The sequence below is a fragment of the Manacus candei genome, unplaced genomic scaffold (assembly GCF_025592945.1).
Source record: "Manacus candei isolate 608988 ecotype Guabito, Panama unplaced genomic scaffold, ASM2559294v1 h1tg000065l, whole genome shotgun sequence".
NCBI classification, from domain to species: domain Eukaryota; kingdom Metazoa; phylum Chordata; class Aves; order Passeriformes; family Pipridae; genus Manacus; species Manacus candei.
This window is the reverse complement of record NW_026138113.1, coordinates 11,495,683-11,517,575: the sequence shown is the minus strand read 5'-3', so window position 1 is coordinate 11,517,575 and position 21,893 is coordinate 11,495,683. Positions and strand designations below refer to the sequence as shown.

Here is a 21,893-nt window from a genome sequence, read left to right as displayed (position 1 = left end):
GGCTGCCTGACACACAGAGCTGGATCCCAGCCGGCGCCCGCGGCAGCGCAAAGGTGGACGGTGTGCGAGGCAGAGCAGCCACGTGCTGACCAGTTTGGTCCTGATCTTCATATCAGAGCCACAGCAGACAGCTGAATGTTATTTAAGCACTCCCATAGGATGATTTCATTTCAGGCTTTGAAGCCTCAGTACTTTCAGCAGAAAGTGCTAATGTAATTAAGATATGACATTCACGTTCACGAGACCCTAGAGCTGCGTGTTTAACTGGATTAAAGCAAATGGAACTTGATGGTGGTTTGGCTTTAAAAATTGCTCATTTCTTATTTGTTTAATCATGCCAAAATTGAACAAGGAAAATATTCTTCTACTGTACCTTAGCCCTAGTTGTCTTGACTCTGCAACTGCTCTGTTGATGATGACTCAAAGCCATGGTGAACTAATTAAGACAGCACTGTGTTACTAACAAAAGAGCCGCTTTCTTCCTCCCTCCTCCCCCCAGCAGTTTGTCAAACAAAATTGTATCCTATACCAAATAATAGCAATCTAATGTATCCTGGCACTCTGTCTCTAGTCAACCAACAGTATTTTGTAATGCTGTTTTAGTACACGTATTAGAGGATTTGTGTTTTACACAGCCCATTAACACAAGGGAATCATTAATTTCTGGAGAGTGTCTTTGCCAGGAAGATGTGGGCTTTAAATCTTCAGTGTACGTAGAAAAGTACTGTCCACCTCAAATGTTCTAAAGTAGTGTGATCATTATCGAAAATAATGGCATAGTAATATTTAATGCTCTGCCTTTTAAATAACTGCATTCTACACTTAACATTCTTACAGAAGACTCACTGATACATTTACATTTGTATATACATGCTTAGATACAGTCTCTTAATATTTTTTCGTGTGGGTCTGGATTATGAGGTGCTGCTGTTTCTCCTGTTTGTAGTTTTCTGTACTTTGCAGGCGTGTTAAAACAGCTTTGTCTCATTCAAAGTATTTTTGTGCTAATGTAGTTGCTCTTTCCACCTTTGTTTTTTTATATAAACAAAGGGCACGTGTTACATCTGTTTTTTGAAAGCCGTTGTTCCAAACTTGCAGCAATTGTTAACTCAGCTGCTGGTTTCTGCTCTCCAAGGGGTCTCCTGGCCTGACATGCACCGCCTGGCTGACAGAGTCCATCTGGAGGAGCTGACCAGAATTGGCATTCTGAAAGGCAACGTAGATGACATGGTGAAGGTTCATCTGGGTGCAGTATTTATGCCACACGGACTTGGACACCTACTTGGAATCGACGTGCATGACGTTGGAGGCTACCCAGAGGTTAGTGCTGGTCCCTTCCCAACTCCCCTGCACATCATCCCCTCTCAATTCAATCAGCTTTTCTTGTTCTGTGTGCATGGTTACCTAGTTTCATCCTCTCAGGGGTGGAGCAAATGCACATTTAAGTGTCTCTTTTTTTTTTGGGGTGTGGTATTTTATGCAATTTACTTTGAGGAAATCTATTAGTCCATTAAAATATAAATTATTTATGGGGAGAAGTGAACTGATGCCACCCTTTGGGCATTTTTAATCTGTCCAGTTCCTACATACATAGTGTTGTTGCTCTGTGAGTCATTGATACCATTCTAGTGTACCCTGTGCTGTGGCAGAGCATCTCGGGCTACCTGAGGCCTGAAGCAAGACTCACTTGCTCCATTCCAGATGTGAGACAGCTGCAGGAGCCCACTGCTGCACCTGGGCAGTATATCCTGATGGCTCTGTGATATGGAAACATTATCCCTGTCTTGAACTTTGATATCCAGTGTCAGCACGGACACCACTGTAGATGAATTGTCCTGGGATGAGAACAGAGAGAAAAAAAAATCCCTCCAGTCTTCCAGTCTTTGCAAATGTGAAAGCCTAAGCTCTTGTACTGTGAGTTTCTGCAGAAAGCACAGAATGATTGTCTTTTCCCTTGAATTAACTTGGTGATTCACAACTGCAATCCGAAAGCAGAATAGGTAAAATTCTGTAACCAATTAATGGCAATATGTTTGCAATGATAACTAAAGAAATAAAAATCTCCAAGGGGAATTGAACTTAAGGTTTCAATAAAGAAAGGAAGTTTACAGCAGCTTCAGACATATTTCAGGAGGCTTTTCTGAGTGTTAGGTCGTGGTTATTTGAGGCTAACTGTTTAAGGGTTTTCAAGTAATTCAGTACAAAATTAATCGTTTGTCTTCTCTCATATGTAAGCTGTTCTTTTACAAGAAACTGCAAAAGAAACTAAGAACTTTGTAGGTGAAGTTTAAGCATATTTTGGAGCTTATTCATGTTAGGGGAACAGCTGCTGTCGCTGGTTCACTTGCAGGCAGGGGAGAAACAATATTAACTACTTGAGGGTACACATTATGTTCACAGTATAATTATTGCTGAGGCACAATATTGTGATAACAATGTATTAGCACCAGCTAATAAATTTACATGTAATAAAAATGAAACAAAAATCAAAAGCAGCCCTGTTGTGATTGGAAGGTTTCTGCAGATGAAGGGTGGATGTTTGCCCCTCTGTCCCTCCCAGGTGCATTCTCTCTGTACAAGTACAGACATTCAGCAAAGCACAAGGATTGGGGTTCCTTGGAGAGTTCATGGACTTAAAAATCCAGGACCCTGCTGTCGCATGCCTTTGCTTGGGTTGTTTTCACTTGTGTTGTGAATACCCTTTCTGAATTTGGTGGACTAAAACACATGCTCAAGACTTGGTAGGGTAAAGAGATAACTAAATTTTAGGAACGAGGGAGAACAACTCTGAGAGTGCAAAGTTACCGTGCTTGGTTTTTATTTAAAAACTGTAGTTTCAGTTTTGTCTGATTTCAGTAGTGCAGTAGACAAGGTATAGAATCATTTTTTGAAACTAATTTTTAGTTTCATACGACCGAATTTATAATTGTAAATTATCTGGTACATCATTTTGGGGTGTATTAAATTTAAGGGTGATTTTTTGAAAGCAAACAGATGAATCCACAGTTTTGAAAGAGCAACCTGTTGCAGATAAAAATGCATATAGGAATTGGATTGTCAAATGAATTAGGCTCTCCAGTTTCGTACTTACTGTATGTAAAAATGCCCAAGCTCTGTGTAGAATTTTATACCTGCAAATATTAAAATTATTCCTTACATTAAGAATTTTTGCATGGCTAATTTGCTTTCAAAATTTAATCCTAAATAGCAAATTTCTTGAATATGGAGGAAGCACATATAAAAGCCCACGAGTAAATAGCTAATTTTCTATTCTGTATTTGCATATAAATGTGCACAGAGATGGGTGTGTGGCATCACCTTTAGTTTGAAAAATTATGAATTCTGGGTTCTGCAGCATTAATTTCACCTCTGTTAGACCCGTCACTTGTGTCTGACCCAAAGCATGAGGCACTTTCTGTTGGGCTGTTTGTCTGAGGTGAGCGTTGGGGCACCTGGGGGTGGAAAACACCCACCAGAAGCCTGGTGATGGGCTGAGCTTCACTGGGCTCCTCTGGGCCTGAGGGCCTCATGTGGGGCACGGGGGGACCGTGGGGCTCAGGGGACAATAAATCCAAACGTGAGCAACTGGGCACCTTCCGTGCGGGTGTGAGGCGTGTCTGTGCTGAAAGGGAGAAGGTTTGTTGTCCAGGCCTCCTTGTCTCGTGAGAAAACACATTTTGAAGACATCTAGTACACTATGGAGTGGTTTGTGATGCATTTTAAATGTCTACCAGCTAGTGAGGTCTTCACAAGGAATTTCATAAAGCCATTTTGGTGTTTATTGTACACTGAGCCCATGCCTGTAGTATCATGCTCTTTTTTTCTAGCTGGTTAAAAAGCAACTTCTTTGCTTTTGGCCGAGGAAATTTCTGGGAGTATTACAAAGGATTTTTTAAAAATAAAAACTTTCCAAGTGGATATTATTCCATTATTTTTTCCTCAAGTGTAAACAGTTACATTTGAAATAATACAATAAACGTTAATTTCCTAATTTTTATCCGTCACAAAGTTTTGTGTGTTCCAAAAAAACTATTTCCAGACATTGTTAGCTTAGATTAGTTATTCATTGGTAGCCAAAGATTTCTTTTTTCAAAATTGGCAATAATAAGTTTTCATCTTTTCCAGTAAGCTTCTTTGACATGCAGCATTGAACAAGCACTTTCTTCCTCTTTGACAAACACCGTAAAATGCTTGCAGATTTTCTGCAAGAGAGCATACTCTAGGATATTAGAAAATATAACATTTTACTTCCTTTTTTTTTGTTTGTTTTGTTTCGTTTTTGCTGCGATAAAGAATAATCGGTTTTGGCCAGAAATAAATGTGTTTTGGTAACTCTTATTTTAGGACAAGATGTTCAAAATAGTATAACTGCCAGTGTTTCCCCATTGAAAGATGTAAGTAAAGGTCCTGGTTTTCAGAAGTGCTCAGCAGCCAAGGGCTCCTTAGGGAGTCACATCTCCCACGTGTGCCGTGGAATTCCTCGCAGGGAGAGGGAGCGTCGAGCGCTCCTTTGAAAATCCATCTGCCTCTGCTCAGGGCCTGACTGCAGCTCCAGCAGCTCTGAAAACCCAGCCCCAGTGGTACTAATCACTTCAGAAAATCTGGCCCTCAGTCAGGCAGAGCTTCAAAGGGTGAAAACCCCACTGGGCCGAGCTTCAGCTCTAAAATTCAATCATGGAGATGGTTTCCTCACATTCTTTCTGTTGTTTCTGGGTAAATTCGATATGGGATATAAATGAGGATTTGTGCCCGTTGCAATGGAGGAACTGTGGTAGGTGATCCCAAATTTTCAGACCCTGGGGTAGATGGGGCTGGTTTTCATTTAAATCTGGGTTCTGTGTCTCTAGGTGCTTGAGTTGATTCAATTTCATGTTATATTAATTGACTGTAAGGCTCTAAAGAATGCTAAGTACATTTGATGACTTTTTATAATAATAAGCCAGTTAATTTAAGTTAGGTTAATAACTGCTGTGATTTTAGCATCTTATGAATTAAGAGTTTCATTTTGTTTTGGGTTTTTTTTTTAAATTATAAAATTCACCTTAGTTTAAATTTTTAATTCCATTTTCATGGAAAGGCGATCCTTTCTTTGCTCTTCTGCATCAACAAATTAGGGTTAGAGGTTTTTTTTGGAGTTATCCACATGCTTCCATCTCTGTGCATGCTGTGGGAACGTGCCTGCTACTCAGAGGGGTGCACAAGCTGTGTCTGGCTTCAACAGAAAGCTTACTCCCAGGTCCCAGATGACTGTCTGGGGATTTAGGTCACCAAACCTACTAGAGAACACAGGAATAATCTTGTTCCCTTTCTTGTTCTGGCAAAAATTATTTTCCTTATGTATCCTACTTTATGCTGAAGCAGAAGATTTCATTTTTTTGTGGTTAGCATTGCAAATGATGCATTAATGTTTTTTCCTTTAAGAAGCAGAGGATGAGGTGAATTTACCAAGAAGCCTAAAGCTGTTATGTAGGGCCCCAGTGATGCAAATTGCTTCACTTGGCCATAACCTTGCAAAGCCTTGCTCTAGCTTTGTGTACCCAGGACCTGCAAACATGAAGCAGCCTGTATGGGAGGCACTTAGATGAGCAAAGAGTAAAAGGGCCTTTCGCTGATTTTAACTTTAGGTTTTGTTCTTGCAAGCAGTTGTACACCTTGAGAAAAGATTAGGAGAAAAAAAACCTACTGCTTCTGCTTCACGGGGTCCCCTTGAATCACTTTGGTTTTGATTCTTTGAATTCCTGCATAGCAGAGGGTGGTGTGGGGCCACGGAGCAGGCAGCGTGCAGGAGGGAAACAGGTGGGGGAAAACTCTCAGTTCTACAGCATTTCCATGCAGGGCACCACTGAAATCCACGGTGATTATTGTTACCTGCTGGGTCAAACACCAGCCAGGAGGGTTTCCCACAAGCTGGGAGTCTTCTGTGAGGTTTAAACCCCTCCCAGAGTTAGACAGATGTTCTTACCCTGCTGTGGCATCTTACTTGTGTTCAGAAAAGTCGTGGTCAGTTCCCAGCAGCTTTTCCCTGTGAAGGCAGTGCTGGAGTTTGGGTGCTTATGCAAACTTAGAGCCTGAGCAGAGGCAGAAGAGGAGGGAAGGCTCAGGTGCTGTCAGTGCAGTGCCAAGGTGCAGACACGCTCCATCAAACCAGAGCTTCCCTGCTCTGCTGAGAAAGAGTCATTGCACTTGGGGTTTTTAGTTGCTTGGTTTGTGTTTCATTAGTTCTGATTAATTTTTTTCTGATGGAGATACTTGCTTATGTTTCTTTGACTTCATGAGGTTTGTTGCAAAAGACTTTGTGTGCTAGCAGAGTTTTTATCTGAATGTATTTTGTCCAAGTATTTCTGAAAATTTTGCAGCCAATAATGGAGCTTGTGTGTTTCTGAACAATTCATTCTAGGTGCAGTAGGAGAGAAGAAACAAGACAGTAGAGTTCTGCTTTCAATTACATGTAAAAGTAAGGTATCATTGGTATACTTGAGGTTTTTTGCTATGCACTTTTTGCTAATATTGGTATTTATCACAAAAGAAAAAGCCCTTTCATTTAAGACAGTCATCTCTGTGTGCTTTCTGTGTGCCACAAGAAAACCTGTCCATTAGATTTTAAATGGTGCTTGTCATTGGTCTAGTTCTAAAATAGTGTTGTTTGTAGTTTTTGCAATTCTTTATCTCATTTCTTATGAATTCTCTAAATATTCTCCTCATCTTCCAGGTTTATGTTGTAGTTGTCAACTTGATTTTTACTATTTGCTATGCTTTGTTTTCCTCACACTTAGGTCTTAAGAAAAGGAGAAAAAAAATATTTATTATTTCCATTGTGATAGCACTGGAGCTTGGTGACATCTGAGGATCAGTAAGCAAAAATTACATGGGAAGTTATGCTCAGAGCCTCAATGATGGATTGAAATTCAACTCCTTCTGAATCATCAGGCAGCAGTGCCTCGAACTAGTGGCAGGTGACTTTTCCTCATTCCCTGCAAAAATAGGAAAATAATTAGGCAACCTGATAATATACCAAGGAAAAGAAGAAAACATTTCAAGTAAAATAGCCAGTTAAACACTGTGTGCCCTCTATTCCCCCACTATTAACTTTGAGATGTGTCCCAAAAGCTCCAGCTATTAATTAGATTCTCCTGCAGAAGTGGAAGCTTTGACTTGCAAATGCCACAAGTGATATGTGGTGCTTGGGGCATATTCTGGAACCTGCTGCTGATTTCAAAGGCAGGAGTGACAGCAGTTCCTTCAGGTGACTACAGGCAGCTCAGGCTGCTGGGGAGAAGTGGGATAGATTGAATAAACTAATCTTCATTAGTAACACTCAGCACGTGAAACAAGGGCTTAGAGAGAAGGGACCAGGAGACAAGTGAAATGGAATTTGGGACTTTTATTTTATTAGCTGCACACAGCTCCGTTCCTTTTGCAGCAAATGAGCTAATTAGAAGTTGGGGATGTGCACTGGGAGAGTAGGGAGGAGTGGAGGAGCTGAGATTTCACTTCGGTGTTCATTTCATATTATCCAAGTGTAATCTTAGTATCCTGATTAATTTAAATACCTGATTGCACTTAGCTTGGTAAAGTGGTTAGGACTTTGTTGTATACTGGATGTATTCCAGCTGGCACAGTCTGTTTGTCAGGCTCAAAAAGTTCTGTGATGATTTAGCTGGAAAAAAGTACCAGAAACTGGTTTGTGTCTCTACCTGAGTCTTTTACTGCGGGTCAGTATTTGCAGCCATGAGTAGCTCTGGTGTTGTCTGCTGTGGCTGTGGTGCCACTGCCTGGCTGGAGGATACTGCTGGGTGGTGGTTTTGGGGGGGAAGGTGCCCTGGCATCCCTGTGCCTGTGCATCTCTAGGTGGTGTCATGGCCCTGTGCGTGATGAGCAATATATACCTCCATTAACCACTAGGTTGCTTAGGAGCAGTTCATCCTTATACTCAGTGTAAGGAGTAATTCAGCCTTACACTGAGATATTCTGGGAATATTGCAGATTCTAGTCTTCCATGGCCATTTTTCTGGGGGATAGGCGGATACTTCCTAATTCCCTGCTTATTCCGAAAATAGATCTATATTTTATATTACTCTACACTTAATTTGAACTTTTATTTTGCTTACATAGTAATGAAATCAGTTTACATAATAATTCTCTTGTTCCCTTGACACTCCTTATTGCCTAGACATGCTGTTTTTTGTTACCTTAGATGAACCATTAATTGGAATCCAATGTTCTTGGCAGGAGTACAGTCACAAATGACAGTGTCATACATCTGTGCTCACTGGGGGAGGAGTGTCTCAGTTTTAAAATGTGAGCAGTACCTCCAAATAAAATCCATCTTAGAAAACAATTTCAGATACAGTCTGTTGTTGCAATATCCAGGAGAATAAATTTATTCAAAAAGTAATTTTCCCAGAATATAACTGGGAGTCTCTTTTTAGATGCCTAGGCATTAATATTTTCTAGACTATTCTCTACATTTTTTGGGGGGCAAATAATCAGTTTATGCTTTCCTGTTGTGCAGCAGAGTCCTGCTCTGTGGCCCAACCTCTAGGATATAATGGAAACAGAAACAGAGACCCACACAGCTGCTGCTCCAGCACCCACATTTTTACTTTTTATTTCATCTGGCTACAAAACAACATCGTGGTGATTGTTGACAACAAAGCTTGTGCTGTTTAGCTGCAAAATGTGGGCAGGTTTCCTCCTCACAAAGAAGAAAATTCATCAGTGGCAGAAGAGTCATACTGATGGATGGCAGTGAGAGGTTTCCCCAGCTTTGCTCCCTGTAGAGTTTGACTTGATGGAAAATAGCAGGTCTTGTTTCAGACTTGTCAGCTTCTGTTTGGGGGTCGTGGTATTTCAGTCATTAAAAAAAAAATCCTCAATTTGTCCTACTTTTCATAAATTGAAGCAGACTGAGAGCTGAGAACTGTCAGCCCCTGGACCTGATTGGGCATGGTGACTACTGGGATGGTCATGAGTGCCCAGAGATCAGATGCCACGTGGGATGCTGAAGCCATAGTCTGATGTGTGCTTTAGTCCAGCGCTGTTCTCAAAAGAAGGGATTTTGTCATCTCCCCAGCTTGGTCACTTCCCTGCTCTGCTTGTTCCCTGTGTCAGCTGGTTGTGTCCTTCAACCTCGCAGCAAATGGACTGGGGCTGTCCTCTGCTCAGAGTGTGAATGGCCACAAACAAGCCACAGCCAGCACCTGTGTCTGTCTTCATCCCTTTCCCACGTCTCTTGGTGAACACCTTGCTAGGCCCTGTTAAAAGGGACTGTAGGTCTTCCTTGCCACAAGCCCACCCACCAGGGCCCTGCTTGCTCTTCAGCTTTGAGAAGCTGAACAGTATTACCCTTTCTCTGAAGGCCCACTAGAGATGCTCTCGTGGCAGAGATGTAGCTGCTTCAGTACACGCAAAATCCAAAGACCTGGAGATGAAACCAAGAGCCAACACCACCCAGAGCTGAGATAGGATGGGAGGAATATCAAAAAGAGTTCATGAATTCCTTCCAGAGAAGTTAAAATTTTACTCTTGGGTGAGCAGCAGTGTTCAGGTGCCTTGGGGACCCTCCCTGTGTTGCTACAGCCTGCAGTGCTGAGGGACATTTCCAAATGTGAGTCTGGGGCTTGCTCCTGAGTTGTAGATGTGCTGTTGGCTTCTTGGAGGGTGTACTACCAGCAGGATCAGACCGGGAGCAGTCTGGACAAAATGCCTGTCTGGTGCTTTAATGGCTGAAGTGGGCACTGAGGCTTGGTTGTCACACCTGGTGTTAAGCATCATTTCTTTTAAAAAAAGACAAAAAAATGTGGAGGCTGTGCCAGGGCTGCCTTCAGAGGATGTTTGCCATTGTTTTCCTCGCTATGCATTCATCTTTCTAGCATCTGTCTTGGATTGACTGCCTCGGAAAAGGCATTTACAAGTAGAATTGAGGAGAAGTGGACTTAAAAGCCAAATATGGGTTGTTTGTTGTAAAGCAGCCGATAGATAGTTGGCAAGACACCAAAAGGTCCAGACACTAATCTAATTGTTTACAGCTCATGGAGAGATTAATCCACCAGATTGGATGCCCTCATTTCCTTTACGCATTACAATGAATGTGTGAAATGCCAAACCCCACGGGGCAGCAGCAGAGAGAAAAATGGCTCCATTTCAGTGCAGTTATTGTTTCAAGTTTAGAAATATATTGATTTTCTGTGGGTTTTGATAAGCATATAAATGCAAAATGCCTTGCTTAATATCAGAATATTCTGGTTTCCTAGGCTCAGTAAAACAAAATCATATTTTCTTATTTTAGTGTAAAGTAGTGCTCTGCGAAGTCCAAATCAAACATATGACATAAAACATATTGAATACATGGTGAAAATGGGCAAACCTGTCTCCAAATGTCCAGGCTGGTTAGCTCTGAAAGTCTTGGCTGCTGTAAGATGCTGTGCATTGGAACAGAATAAGCTCTGCAAAGGGAAGAAAAGCACCCCAGCATTCCTTGGGTGACCAGCAAGAATAAAGCCAACACTGCTGACAGGCTGTTGCAAGCAGTATTTCTGTAAAATGGGCTTTCTCTGAACTGAAAGTGTAACTGAAGAGCAAACAGTGCTGCAGGGCTGTATGCACTCTGAAGAGGGAATGGTTCAGTGAGATGAAAGCATGGGTAATCTGCAGGGTATGCTCTGGCCTCCCTCTGTCTGCGCTGGCGTGGCCCCGGCACCGAGGGTAGCGCTGGGCAGGGCACTTTGTCTGGGAGAAAGGGGATGTTCCATCCTCGTGATACCAGTCATGCTCCTGGGGATGCTGACAGCAGTCGCCCCTTCTGCCCACAAGGAAAATTAAGTGGCTTGGGCCAGAAGCAAGACGTGGGAAGTCCACATGGAGACCAGATAAAAAACGCCGTGGTCCCTCTGACTCACTGGCCAGAGCAGGAAGGGTTTCATGAGCAGTGTGTGTGCCTGTTTGCAAGCTGGTGGGCCGTGAGCTGTTTACGGGTCATCATGATATTTTGTTGGTGAAATTTTGCTACAGTTGCAAAGAATTTTCAAAAAGCTAATGGGACTGAGATATATTTATTCTGATGTTGCAATACCTGGCACATTTGAGGGAAGAAAATTAATATCCTTAACTAGTCTTTGCAGTGTTTCTAATTCCTTGACTAAGCACGTCCTCATATATCATTTTACTTTACCAGCTTTTGGGAAGAAGAGAATGTTTTGCTAGTCAGGGCTTGTTTTGACTTAGCTTTTAATAATACCAATCAGCACCATGTTGCCTGAAAGTCTGAATCTGACAAAAGTTTAGCTTTAAATGGGCTGCTTTTATGAGGTCATGTGTAGACTCATTGCTCCTGAATCAAGATCATAAATGTGTAATTTTAATAACATTTGGTGAGAATAAGTATTTGCATATCCTTGGAGAAATTCTTCTCTGCTGCATAGTTCAGCTATTTCAGCCATGACGTGGCAGGGGCATTTCAAGATCTGCATGTCACTTAAAATACCATACTCTGCAAGGGAGGGTAGAGAAAGGAGTAGTGCAAGTAATTATTTTTTCTTCGTAGTGCATTATTTCTCCCAAGGTAGAGAGTAACAGTACCATGTCAAAAACCAGGATTTCTGTGGTGCAAAAAGCAGTTTGGGTGTTGAGTTGAAAGCTCTGTGTGAAAGCTAAATGAGGACTAATGGGAGGGAGGTAATTGCAGAGCTCAGTGTCAGTCCTTTGTGATTATTTCTTGTATTTTGTGTCCTGTGGAGTGGTCAGCACGGGAGGGCTCCACACTTGGCAGAGTGTCAGCCCCCTGTCTCTCTGCAGGGCGTGGAGCGCATCGACCAGCCGGGGCTGCGGAGCCTGCGCACGGCGCGGAGCCTGGAGCAGGGCATGGTGCTCACCATCGAGCCGGGCATCTACTTCATTGACCACCTCCTGGACCAGGCCCTGCGTGACCCTGCCCAGTCCTGCTTCATCAACAGCGACGTCCTGCGGCGCTTCCGGGGCTTCGGCGGGGTGAGTAACCCCAACCGGGCGGTTTCATCCATTGGCTTTCTCCTTGTCTGCCCTCACCATGTCCTCGAGGAGAAGTCTTTTGGAAGCTGTAATGTCTTGCACACAGGGCTGTTCCCGAAGCAGCACCTTGAGTCAGTTGGACCATTTGACTCTGCAGACAAACTGGGTTTTTTTAGACTAATTTTTAAATGGGATTTTGTACTAGTGACGTTTGATTAACAACAGATCCATATTGTCCCACTGACTGAAATACTCTCTGTCAGCACCATACAGTGACTTGCCAGGTGGGTGTTTTGTCTGATGTGTGAAATGTGTATTTTATGAAATATGAGACTGAGATCTGTAGTCAGAGTTGGCTTCCTTGATGGCAACAGTCCGGTGCTTCCTTCCGAGGCAGAAGAGCCTGATGCTGTTCAAGCTGGGGAGGCAGTAGATAAAATCAGCAATAAGTGCTCTGACTGGATTATTGTCAGAAAGGCATGAAACTTGTGCCTGTAAAGCCTTCTCCATTTTTCAAAAGAACGGCTGATGGTCTTCCCAAGCATCCGTGCTCGGGGTGACAGCTCAGGCAGCAGCGTGTGCACAGAAGGATCGGCCAGCTCAGGAGATGGAGGTGATCTGGGTGACCACTCCCAGCTGCTGGGCAAGTAGAGAGGCCTTGTTTGTCCTTGCTCTCCAGGGCACATTTCCCATTCAAAGCCACCACCCTCACAGAGCGCTCAGAAGTCGCAGTGGCTTCCAGTGGGTTTTTATTTCAGCAGGGCAAGCCTTTGAATGGTGCCACATTGTTCTCTGGGCTTCTGTGTTCCTGCACAGAGGAGATAGAGCAGGCAGCTGCCATGGCCTGTCCTCCTCGTGGCTCTTTTGCTAAGTCTCAACACAGCTAACAATCACTGGCAGCAGTGGTGATTTTCTGGTATGAAAAGTCACTCATTAGGAATTGTCTGCTGCTGCCATTGACTAATTTATCACTGCACCCCAGCCATGAGAGGGTAATTGCTGCAGCACTTTGGTCTGAGCTGCCTTTGAGCCACCAGCCCTGAGAGCAGAGCTGTGTGTGTGCCCTCCCCAGCGGTGTGAGCCAGCCTGGGCAGCCCCCGCGAGAGGCACCTCACCCTTGCTGATGCTTCCCTCACTGCTGAGCTCTGGGACGTTATCTGTCTCTCTGTTGTTTCTTTACCACGACTTTCCAGCCAGCCAGCTGAGATGCTGGTGAAGGAGAGGCAGCTGACTCTGCATTTCCTGGCTGTGAGCACATTCTGTATGGCACCGCACGCCCAAGTGTGTTTGAAAGGAACACTGTCCTGTGCTTGTGTAGGTTGACACTGCAATGCAAACAGGTTTAACTGTCTTTGCTTTCCTTGTAAACACTCTGTGGGGATTTTTTGGCAGTTGAATTGATTTCTGGTGAGTTTTCTGTGGAACTGCTCAGCAAAGCCCATGTTTTTCCTCGACCTGCTGGGAATGCCCACTGCAGCTCTGCAGCTTGAGGTGTGCCTGTGCCTCACCTGCTGCCTGTGGTTGCACTGAACAGGAGTAACAGCACAGGGTCTCTACTTTGGTGATAAACTGCTGGATCAGGCACTTTTGTTCCAGAGATTTCAAGCAAAGTCTAACTTTCTCCCCTGTTTTTTGCTTAGCTTCCTGTAATGATGACTTGTAAGGAGTGCTAGCCAACGGACTTTGCTGAAAGGGGGAGCTGCCCAAAAACGATTGAGCAAAAATCTAAATCTCCAATCCCCCTGTGAACAATACATTTTACTTAGAGAGAAAAAAATAATAATACACACGTTCCCTGAGCCAGATGTTGTCCCTTGATTTTGTCCAGGAGAAGAATGAAAATAAAATCTGAGACTGTAATACATCTGAATATTTCTGAATTCTACAAAAAAGCTGAATTATAGTACAATCGAAATAAATTTGTCCATCTTTACAATTCTGACTTGATTCTGCATAAATAGAAGATGCAATTTGTGCTGTGTAGCATGCTTAGTTATCTACATGCTGTTCCATTCTAAGTTATCCAGAGGGAATGAATATCTCTCTCAAAAACATGCCAGAAAGCTTGCTTTCTATGGGATTAAAAGAGATTTTGTGAAGCAGTAAAAATGACAAATATTAATAGTACAGGGGTTAGTATTGGTGTCAGTTCTAGCTAAAGAGCTCACTACAACCAGTCCAATCTTCCTTCAAGTTTTAAAAAAATACATTCTACAGAAGGAAATAAGTAGTCCATTTCCCTCTGCAGAGCTCAGCACTAATTAAAATGTTCTTAATTTGGTTTAGTTTAATTCACTTCAAAAATGAACTTACATTCACCAAAGTAACACCACTGTAATTCTGAGTAAGACTGTCCACACAGGGCATTTGCGGATTTTAATGAATTCACCTCGAATTCATGTCTTTTTTGGGCTTTGGATAATTTTCTTGAGTGTGACAAGTCTCTGCACTGAGAAGCAAAGCTCTTGTGCCGTGCCAAAAAGGACAAGCCTGTAGCCATTTATTGTAATTCGTGCTGCTTGGTGTCAGCCATGAAGAGATTATAAAAGCTGCAGGAGCAGGGAGGAGCGAGAGGGCGAGGTTCCCTCTGCTGCTCTGCACTGCTCCAGCTCTGCACACATGGGACAGGTCCCCCCTGCTCATCCCTCGAGCACAGACACAGCCTTTGTGGCTGTCACTGCTGCTCAGGGACCTCAGTGATCTGGGCTTTTACCAAACAAGCTGCTCTGGGTCAAATACAGATCCCTCTGGAGGCAGGCGAGCAGTTGTGCTGGGGATGGTGCCCTGCGTGAGGCCCCAAACTCTTTATTTGAGTTCAGTCCTTCACAAATAGCCAGTTTTGGGACGTTTCAGTCACATGTACTCCAGTTCTCCATCTGCAAATCTGAGGCCCAGTTTGCTGAGGTGACACATCCTGTGGGGAAGGGCCTGTCCCAGGACACCTCTGTCTGCCTGGGCCCTGCCTGCACCCTCCCCAGTGAGCAGGGATGTGCAGACACAGGGATGTGCAAACACAGGGATGTGCAAACACAGGGATGTGCAAACACAGGGATGTGCAAAGCCAGGGATGTGCAGACACCGGGATGTGCAAACACAGGGATGTGCAAACACAGGGATGTGCAAAGCCAGGGATGTGCAAAGCCAGGGATGTGCAAACACAGGGATGTGCAAAGCCAGGGATGTGCAAAGCCAGGGATGTGCAGACACAGGGATGTGCAAAGCCAGGGATGTGCAAACCCAGGGATGTGCAGACACAGGGATGTGCAAAGCCAGGGATGTGCAGACACGGGGATGTGCAAACCCAGGGATGTGCAGACACAGGGATGTGCAAAGCCAGGGATGTGCAGACACAGGGATGTGCAAAACCAGATTGTCCTGCTCGGGAAAAGCAGCTGCATCCTCGGGGAAGGGGAAATGCCGACTGCAAATGCTGCCCTTTAGGGTTTGACATTTCCATTCTTCATAAGCTGATTACTAATTCATGCAGTTCATATGATGTTTTCTCAAAGACACAGTAAAACCATTCAGCCTTTTTTTGGCCTTACACATTCAGTCTCTGTTCAGGCTTTATTTTTCCCTAGGATCTGTAGAACTAGCACTAGACTTAATATGTGAAAACTCTATGCAACTTAGGGAAAATGCTGAAAGACAGATAAATATATTAGTTTCTTTGTTGCAGATTTTTCTCATTTAAAAATTAAACAGATTTACAAAGCCCAGGAACTTGAAGATCGGCTAATATTACAATATTTTTCAAAACAATAGTACTTCCCTTACTCAGAACAAATGTTAAACCAGATAAAAAGCAGGATATTTAGCGGCTTCTACCTTTAGTTCAGGGAGCCATGTAGTTGTCTCTGTCCTGATTTTTATTTTTCAGAAGGTTAAACTCTGGGTTAAGTTTTTTCAGAAGGTTAAGTTTCTGGGTTTATGGTGAATATGTATTGTGAAGTGAAATGAAATAGTTCACTAGGCCAGAACATTATGCTCATCTGCTTTTTAACATTACATATTATGTAGCAGTAATAATGCTACACAGCATTTCTTCTAAAGTTTTCCTAGGAAAGCAGTTGTCACAATGTAGATATATGGCAACCCAAAAACTGCAACTAGTTGCTTACAAACCTTCTTTAACCTTTTTCTCTGAAGTTGTCTAATTAATATAATTAATTTAAAGTAAGAGCAGTTCTTTCTAACCTGTAGTTGACAAGCAATCAACTTTTTGAGCCGGGATGAAGGGATGGGCACCTGAAGCTTTTTTTTTCCCAGCTGTATCAGTCAATCTAATAAAATATGTGGCCTCGCCCTACTAACATTGACCCACTCCTATAAAATGTTCCTATGTGGGCATCTAAAAATAAAAGTTCTCCTGATGTGAGGACTTGCTTGTGAATAAGATTTGCTTGTGGCAGGAAGACGAGCAGCATGGGGTGAGAAAGAGTCATTGTGCAGCACGGAGCCTGTTGGCCTCTATAGAAAACATCTTGGGGTCCCCACGTGTGTGACTGCCCGTCCCTGGGCTTGATGTGAGGGCAGCTCTGTTTCCCAGCCCGTCCCTCTGAGGTACAGAAGTCAAACTCTGTTAAGTTTGCTCTGTTAAAAATTATTGTCAAGTCGATGGGCGAGTCAAAGTGCCCTGGCTACATTCACATGGCTCTGTAGGACACCCGCTGTAGGAACAGACACATGGAGCACGTGTGTTAGTTCCCTCTGTGTGGTGCCATGTGTGGCCACGTCCTGGCATCGCTTCCCAGGCCAGTGTCCCATCCTAAGCTCTTGCAGTGGTAGTGTTGCTGCTTTCTACACCCATAACCAAACAAATGCTCAATAGATTTTAAAAAAAAGGAGACATTTCACCAGTTGCCTTTTTTGACATCTGGGATCTGTCATCATGCTAATCTGGACTATTTAATTGGCCAAAATTGTTTCTTGATTCTCAAAAGCCTTTTATATATATCGTCATCCAAAAGAAATTAATAAGTGCTACAACCCCCCTTCCCTTGGAAGGTAACCCAGGAGGCTCTGGGGAGCATGACTGTATTAGTAAGTCAGGACAAAGTGCGAGGCTGTGTTCAGAGCTAACAGCAGCCATTTAACTCCTGTGCTGTCCTTGGCTGTGCCCACACAGCCCTGCTTTGGGACACAGTTGGGACCATTGAGTCGAGCCACATGATGGCCTGTTGCTGGTTGTGCAATTGGGTCTATCTAGACAGATCATGCCACTACCCTTGATAAAAAAAAGGCATTTTAGGGACAGTCCTAGCGTTCCTGGCCACTGCAGCTTTGCAGGAGTGCTTTTTTTGAAGTGTACTATTTAACACCAAAACAGCAAAGCCTCCACTGGGGTGTTTGCAGGGCACCCTGAAAGCTGGAGGTGCAGCAAACATCACACTTCAGTTTGCTTTCCTTTAAGCTGTGCCTGATTCCAAACCACTCTATAGCCCTGAAACAAGCAGCACTGATGAACAAAGAGCCTGCAGAAAGGGACAGCTCTGAGAGCAAGTTTCATAACCACTGTCCCCACTGGGAAAGGCAGTCCCAGGCCGGCGAGCCTTGCCAGGCAGATCCAGCATCTTTTGCCCATTTGGACAGAAGGCAAGACCAAATGATGGACTCTCCTGTAGGGAAGGTTTTGCAGGTCCTCTGAAGCCACTTCTTGTTCCTGCTGAGTTTAAGCTCAGGGTGAAGCATGGGAGGGTGTGAGGGAAAAGAGAAAACTAAACCACTTCCTTCTCGACAGCCTATGTTCCTCTGCATTCATGCTGCTTTTAGGCAAAGGAAAAACTGTGCACTAAGAGTGGGAAGTCTGTTTTCTCTGTTGTGGCAAGCACCCATTTCAGGTGAGATTCATCCAGTAGAGGAAGGGTTAGATCCTGGAGAAAGAGCTGGTGTGATGGGTAAGGCCCCATGGGACCAGGGGCTCTGTGTGCCTCCATCTACATCCCAAAGACCATCTGGAGTTGCTGATGGTGAGCAGGCTGGTGTGACAGTGCTGACTCTCCTTTTGACAGCAGTTTGCAGCTGTGGATGGGTTACATGGTCTCCTGACAATGTTTCTCCTGTGCAGTGAGTCCCTGTGTGTGGCACTCACCCTCCCCCATTTGGTCACTCTCAGTTCCCCACCTTTGGCAGCTCCAGCCCCCCGTGTGCTCTCCTCATTTAGGATATCTCACTTCTCATCTCCACCAGGATCTCCCTTCCTGGACTCCTTAGCCAGCCTATCTCTCCCCATCATTCCAGCCCCAGTGGAATAATTGTCCATTATTTGTCAATCCTCACTGTGCCTTCCTTTCCCTGGTGTCATTCATCACTCTATTTTCCAGCTCCTTGTCCATCCTGATTTTTCTCTTGTGGCCTAGATAAAGTACAGCATGGAGAAAGACCTTGTCCCACTTGTTCTTCCCCATCATCATCAGGCTTTCATCTGCTCTGCTTTCAAGTTAGTCCAAAGAATGCCAAGGTGTCAGTGAAGCCATGAAATGTTGAACTGAAAAGCACAAACTGTTTTTTTTCACTTTTTTTTGCTAATTTTACCGGTTAAGCAGATGAATTGTGACTGATATGTCTCTGTAGCAGACACACTGGGAAATTTCAGCTAAAGCAGGGGAAGGTTTGTGAAGCTGGTGGTGCTCAGGAAAAGGCTCTCTGTGTAGGCAGAGTCAGCTCTGGCCTTGTCTGGCCTCCCCTCTGCTGGTTTCCTCCCCTGCAGCAAGGCACCAGCCTTTCAGGCACACTGAGCCCACAAAGCCCCACAGCTTTCAAATTTACAGCTGTCCAAAGCAAATGTGTGAACTCAATGGAGTTCGTTTATTTAATTCTGCTTTATAATACACTTAACTTGATACCAAGGAAAAGAAATAATCTGGCAAAGACATCATTAAACAGTTTAATAAGGACTGGATGACTCACTTTGTTTGAACAAATGGATTATTTTGCAATCCAGAAGTACAAATGTTAACCAGCTTTATTTTTAGTTGAAAATGTCAAGAGGTCAGAAACAATTAAAGCAACTGTAAGGTGGGAGTACCCAGGGTTTGTGTTCTCTTGGATTTACACCTTACTAAAATTGCTTTTATTGCAGCTTAGAGACTTAGCAACATTTTTCTGATAAGATAACGGGAATGACTGTGTAGGCACATTTACTGGTAAGAAGAGATTAGAGTCAAACAGAAATGGAGCACGCTTTTCAGAACAAGAACCAGAGCTGGGAAACAGAGAAGATCTGCTTTTTCCTTCCATGATTTGAAATGCAGTAGTTGTATTTTAAAAGGAATGTCTGACCTGCTTAGGACTTTCTCATTGGCTCAAAATTCAATGTTTGGAATATCAGCTACAAGCTATTTCATGTTGCAGTTCCTCCTTTGAAAGTTTATTGTGTTTAGAGAAATGTTTAAGTGCAAAGAGAAGCTCCCTGCAGTGCAGAACAGGACAGCTTTGAGAACAGGCACTGTGGGCATCTGTCCTTAGCAAGGCTGGAGGCAAATGCAGGGGAGAATGTTCCTTTTACTGCTCCTGATGTCAGGGGGTTGAGATTTATTGGCCCCACGTTGCAGCATCTCTCTCAGCCTGTCCCTGCTGTGCCCAACGCAGCAGAGGCACCACCTGGGACACCTGAGGGGTCACCACCGAGCCCGGGTGGCCCCAGGAGGGTGGCAGGGCCCGGGGCTGGAGCCTGCAGAGCTCTGTGCCACGGTGCTGGTGGTGCCAGGCAGTGGCAGTGCCTGCAGTGCATTGCTCAGCCTGGGCACCCCTTGTGCTCCTGTTGCCTGCTGTGCCCTCCTCCCAGCTGGAGTGCCCCGGTAACCGTGTGTTCTCTGTGGCAGGTCCGGATCGAGGACGACATCGCGGTGACAGCCACGGGAGTGGAGCTGCTCACGTGTGTCCCACGCACTGTGGAGGAGATAGAGGCTTTCATGGCAGAAGGGCAAGGCAGTGCCAAGTCGTTTGACTGCCTCTCCAGCCAAAAGCAGTAAGCTCCAGGATGACACTTGCTGCCTCAAATAATCAGTCATCATTCTGATTCAATGCTGCAGCATACAAAATAAAGTGAATTCTTAACAGCAAGAGAGGCAGGCAGGCAATTACCTGGAATAATTCGTTCACTAAAAACAAAGGTAGAAGGCTTCAGCACTTGATACCAGGTAACTCCACTGCTGCTGCTTGCAATCAGCAGTTTACATGACCAAGTGCCACCTAAATAACCCTACTGCATTGGGACTTATACTTCTGTCAGATCTCAGCTCAGACGTTTCTTCCAATTAAATCTGAATTTTGATGATTGGGACTCTGAAATACCAAATGGATTATCTGAAAGCTGTCAGCAATTGTAACACTTCTTTAAATTTCATCACAAGCACTGTGAAAAACAGAAGAAAAAATCAGTTGTTCTCAGTGGACATAATGGCACTGTTTTTCTTACAGATCTTATTTCAGTATCCATGGAGTAAACAGAATCAAACTTTTATTAAAATTCACTTTGGCATCATTTATGTTGACAACTTTGTGATGATTATGCTCTTCTGCTCCAGTTCCTGCTTCTTTATCTGACCCTACTACCAATTTGTGCTCTGCAAACTTTGACCCTTCACTAGCCAGAGTTTTCTGCTCTGGGTAGTGGGTGTACTGATCCTTCACACACAGCCCTATGCTTATTAGATTTGTCCATTCATTTGTTTCTTGAAAACATAGATTGCTGTGGTGTTCATGACCCTTAGAAATTGCAAGAAGGGAATATCTTTGCTGCAGGGCTCAGGGTCATTCAGCAGCATATGCTGTGCAGCATGATAGAGTTATTTTTAACCGTTCAGTGTTAGCTGGTTCAGAATTAAATAATATAAATTTTATTTGGATACATTACAAACATATTAATAGTGATCAAAATTATTTTCCATTCATGCAAGATTTAAATTACTTTAAATTACGCAGAGAAGCCTTTCTTTATTGTAGGTACTCATCAACCTGCAGGAGAACAAATACATTTCTTGCATCATAAAATGTAGTTGCTGTAACTACATAAAACTAATCTTACTTTTTGAGAAACTCCTGCTCAGTCTTCAAGGCACAGTTTGACTGCAAAGCCACTTCAGAACATCCCTCTGTCATGTCAGGAGGGAACTGAAGCCACAGCAGTGTCAGGGCCTTTCTGGGTGTTACTGCTTGCCCGACGAGGATTTTCCCACTGAAGGGATCAGCTCCCTTGATCATCTCAGCATCTGGGTGAGACATCTCAGTTCTGTTGCTCACTCCAGGGAGCTGGCACGTGGGTGATGGGGCCAACCCTGAGCTTCTGGGTGCCTGCAAGTGCCTGTCTCACATGGGGTGCACAAAGCTTGGATGGTGTCAGAAACTACTGTGTTGCTGCCTTTGTGGCTCCCCCCACCCCAGACTGAATTTAGGTCTGAAATAATTTGCTTTAAAATTGTCAAATGTGTTGTTCTATAGAGAGCTCTTTTTGCTAATTGGGTTGATCTGTGTGACAAGAACCTGCTCTTTATTTGTAACACCTTGGTGACCCATTGCTGAATAGGAAACTGTGTGTTGGAGACCAAAGAAACATATTGTGAAATAAGCCAGAGGACTTCACCCCTTATGTTTAGTGTCACTCAGCTAACAAATAAGCCTATTTACATTTTTTTTAGAGGTTTCTTGGCATTGATTTGTAGGAGGTAAGTGCAGAAACTCTTGAATTGAAATGTAGCACCTGCACAGAGGACATCAGGCTTTGCTTTGGTAGCCTTGCAGGTACGAGACCACAGAGACTGCACTGGCATTGCTCTGGCATTGCCCTAAAACTCAGTTTTCTTCAGTGCAAGACAGTGCTCAGGGGCTCGGCCTTCTTCCCTCCACAGCCATGCTCTGAACACACCCAGGGATGGCTCACTGCTTTGGGCATTCCGAAACCTGCTCCT

At 43.9% G+C, this 21,893-nt stretch overlaps 1 protein-coding gene across 3 annotated transcripts in view; it reads left to right on the top strand.

Moving 5' to 3' along the window:
- Positions 1–20,470, top strand: part of PEPD (peptidase D) — a 139,914-nt gene extending 119,444 nt beyond the window's left edge. For all 3 annotated transcript variants that reach the window (XM_051805987.1, XM_051805988.1, XM_051805989.1), the window contains exons 13-15: positions 1,136–1,320; positions 11,794–11,985; positions 19,809–20,470. In XM_051805987.1, coding sequence (XP_051661947.1) covers positions 1,136–1,320; positions 11,794–11,985; positions 19,809–19,958 — 527 coding nt within the window. In that variant the 3' untranslated portion in view covers positions 19,959–20,470. The remainder of the gene's footprint in view (positions 1–1,135; positions 1,321–11,793; positions 11,986–19,808) is intronic.
- Positions 20,471–21,893: the final 1,423 nt, after the last annotated feature.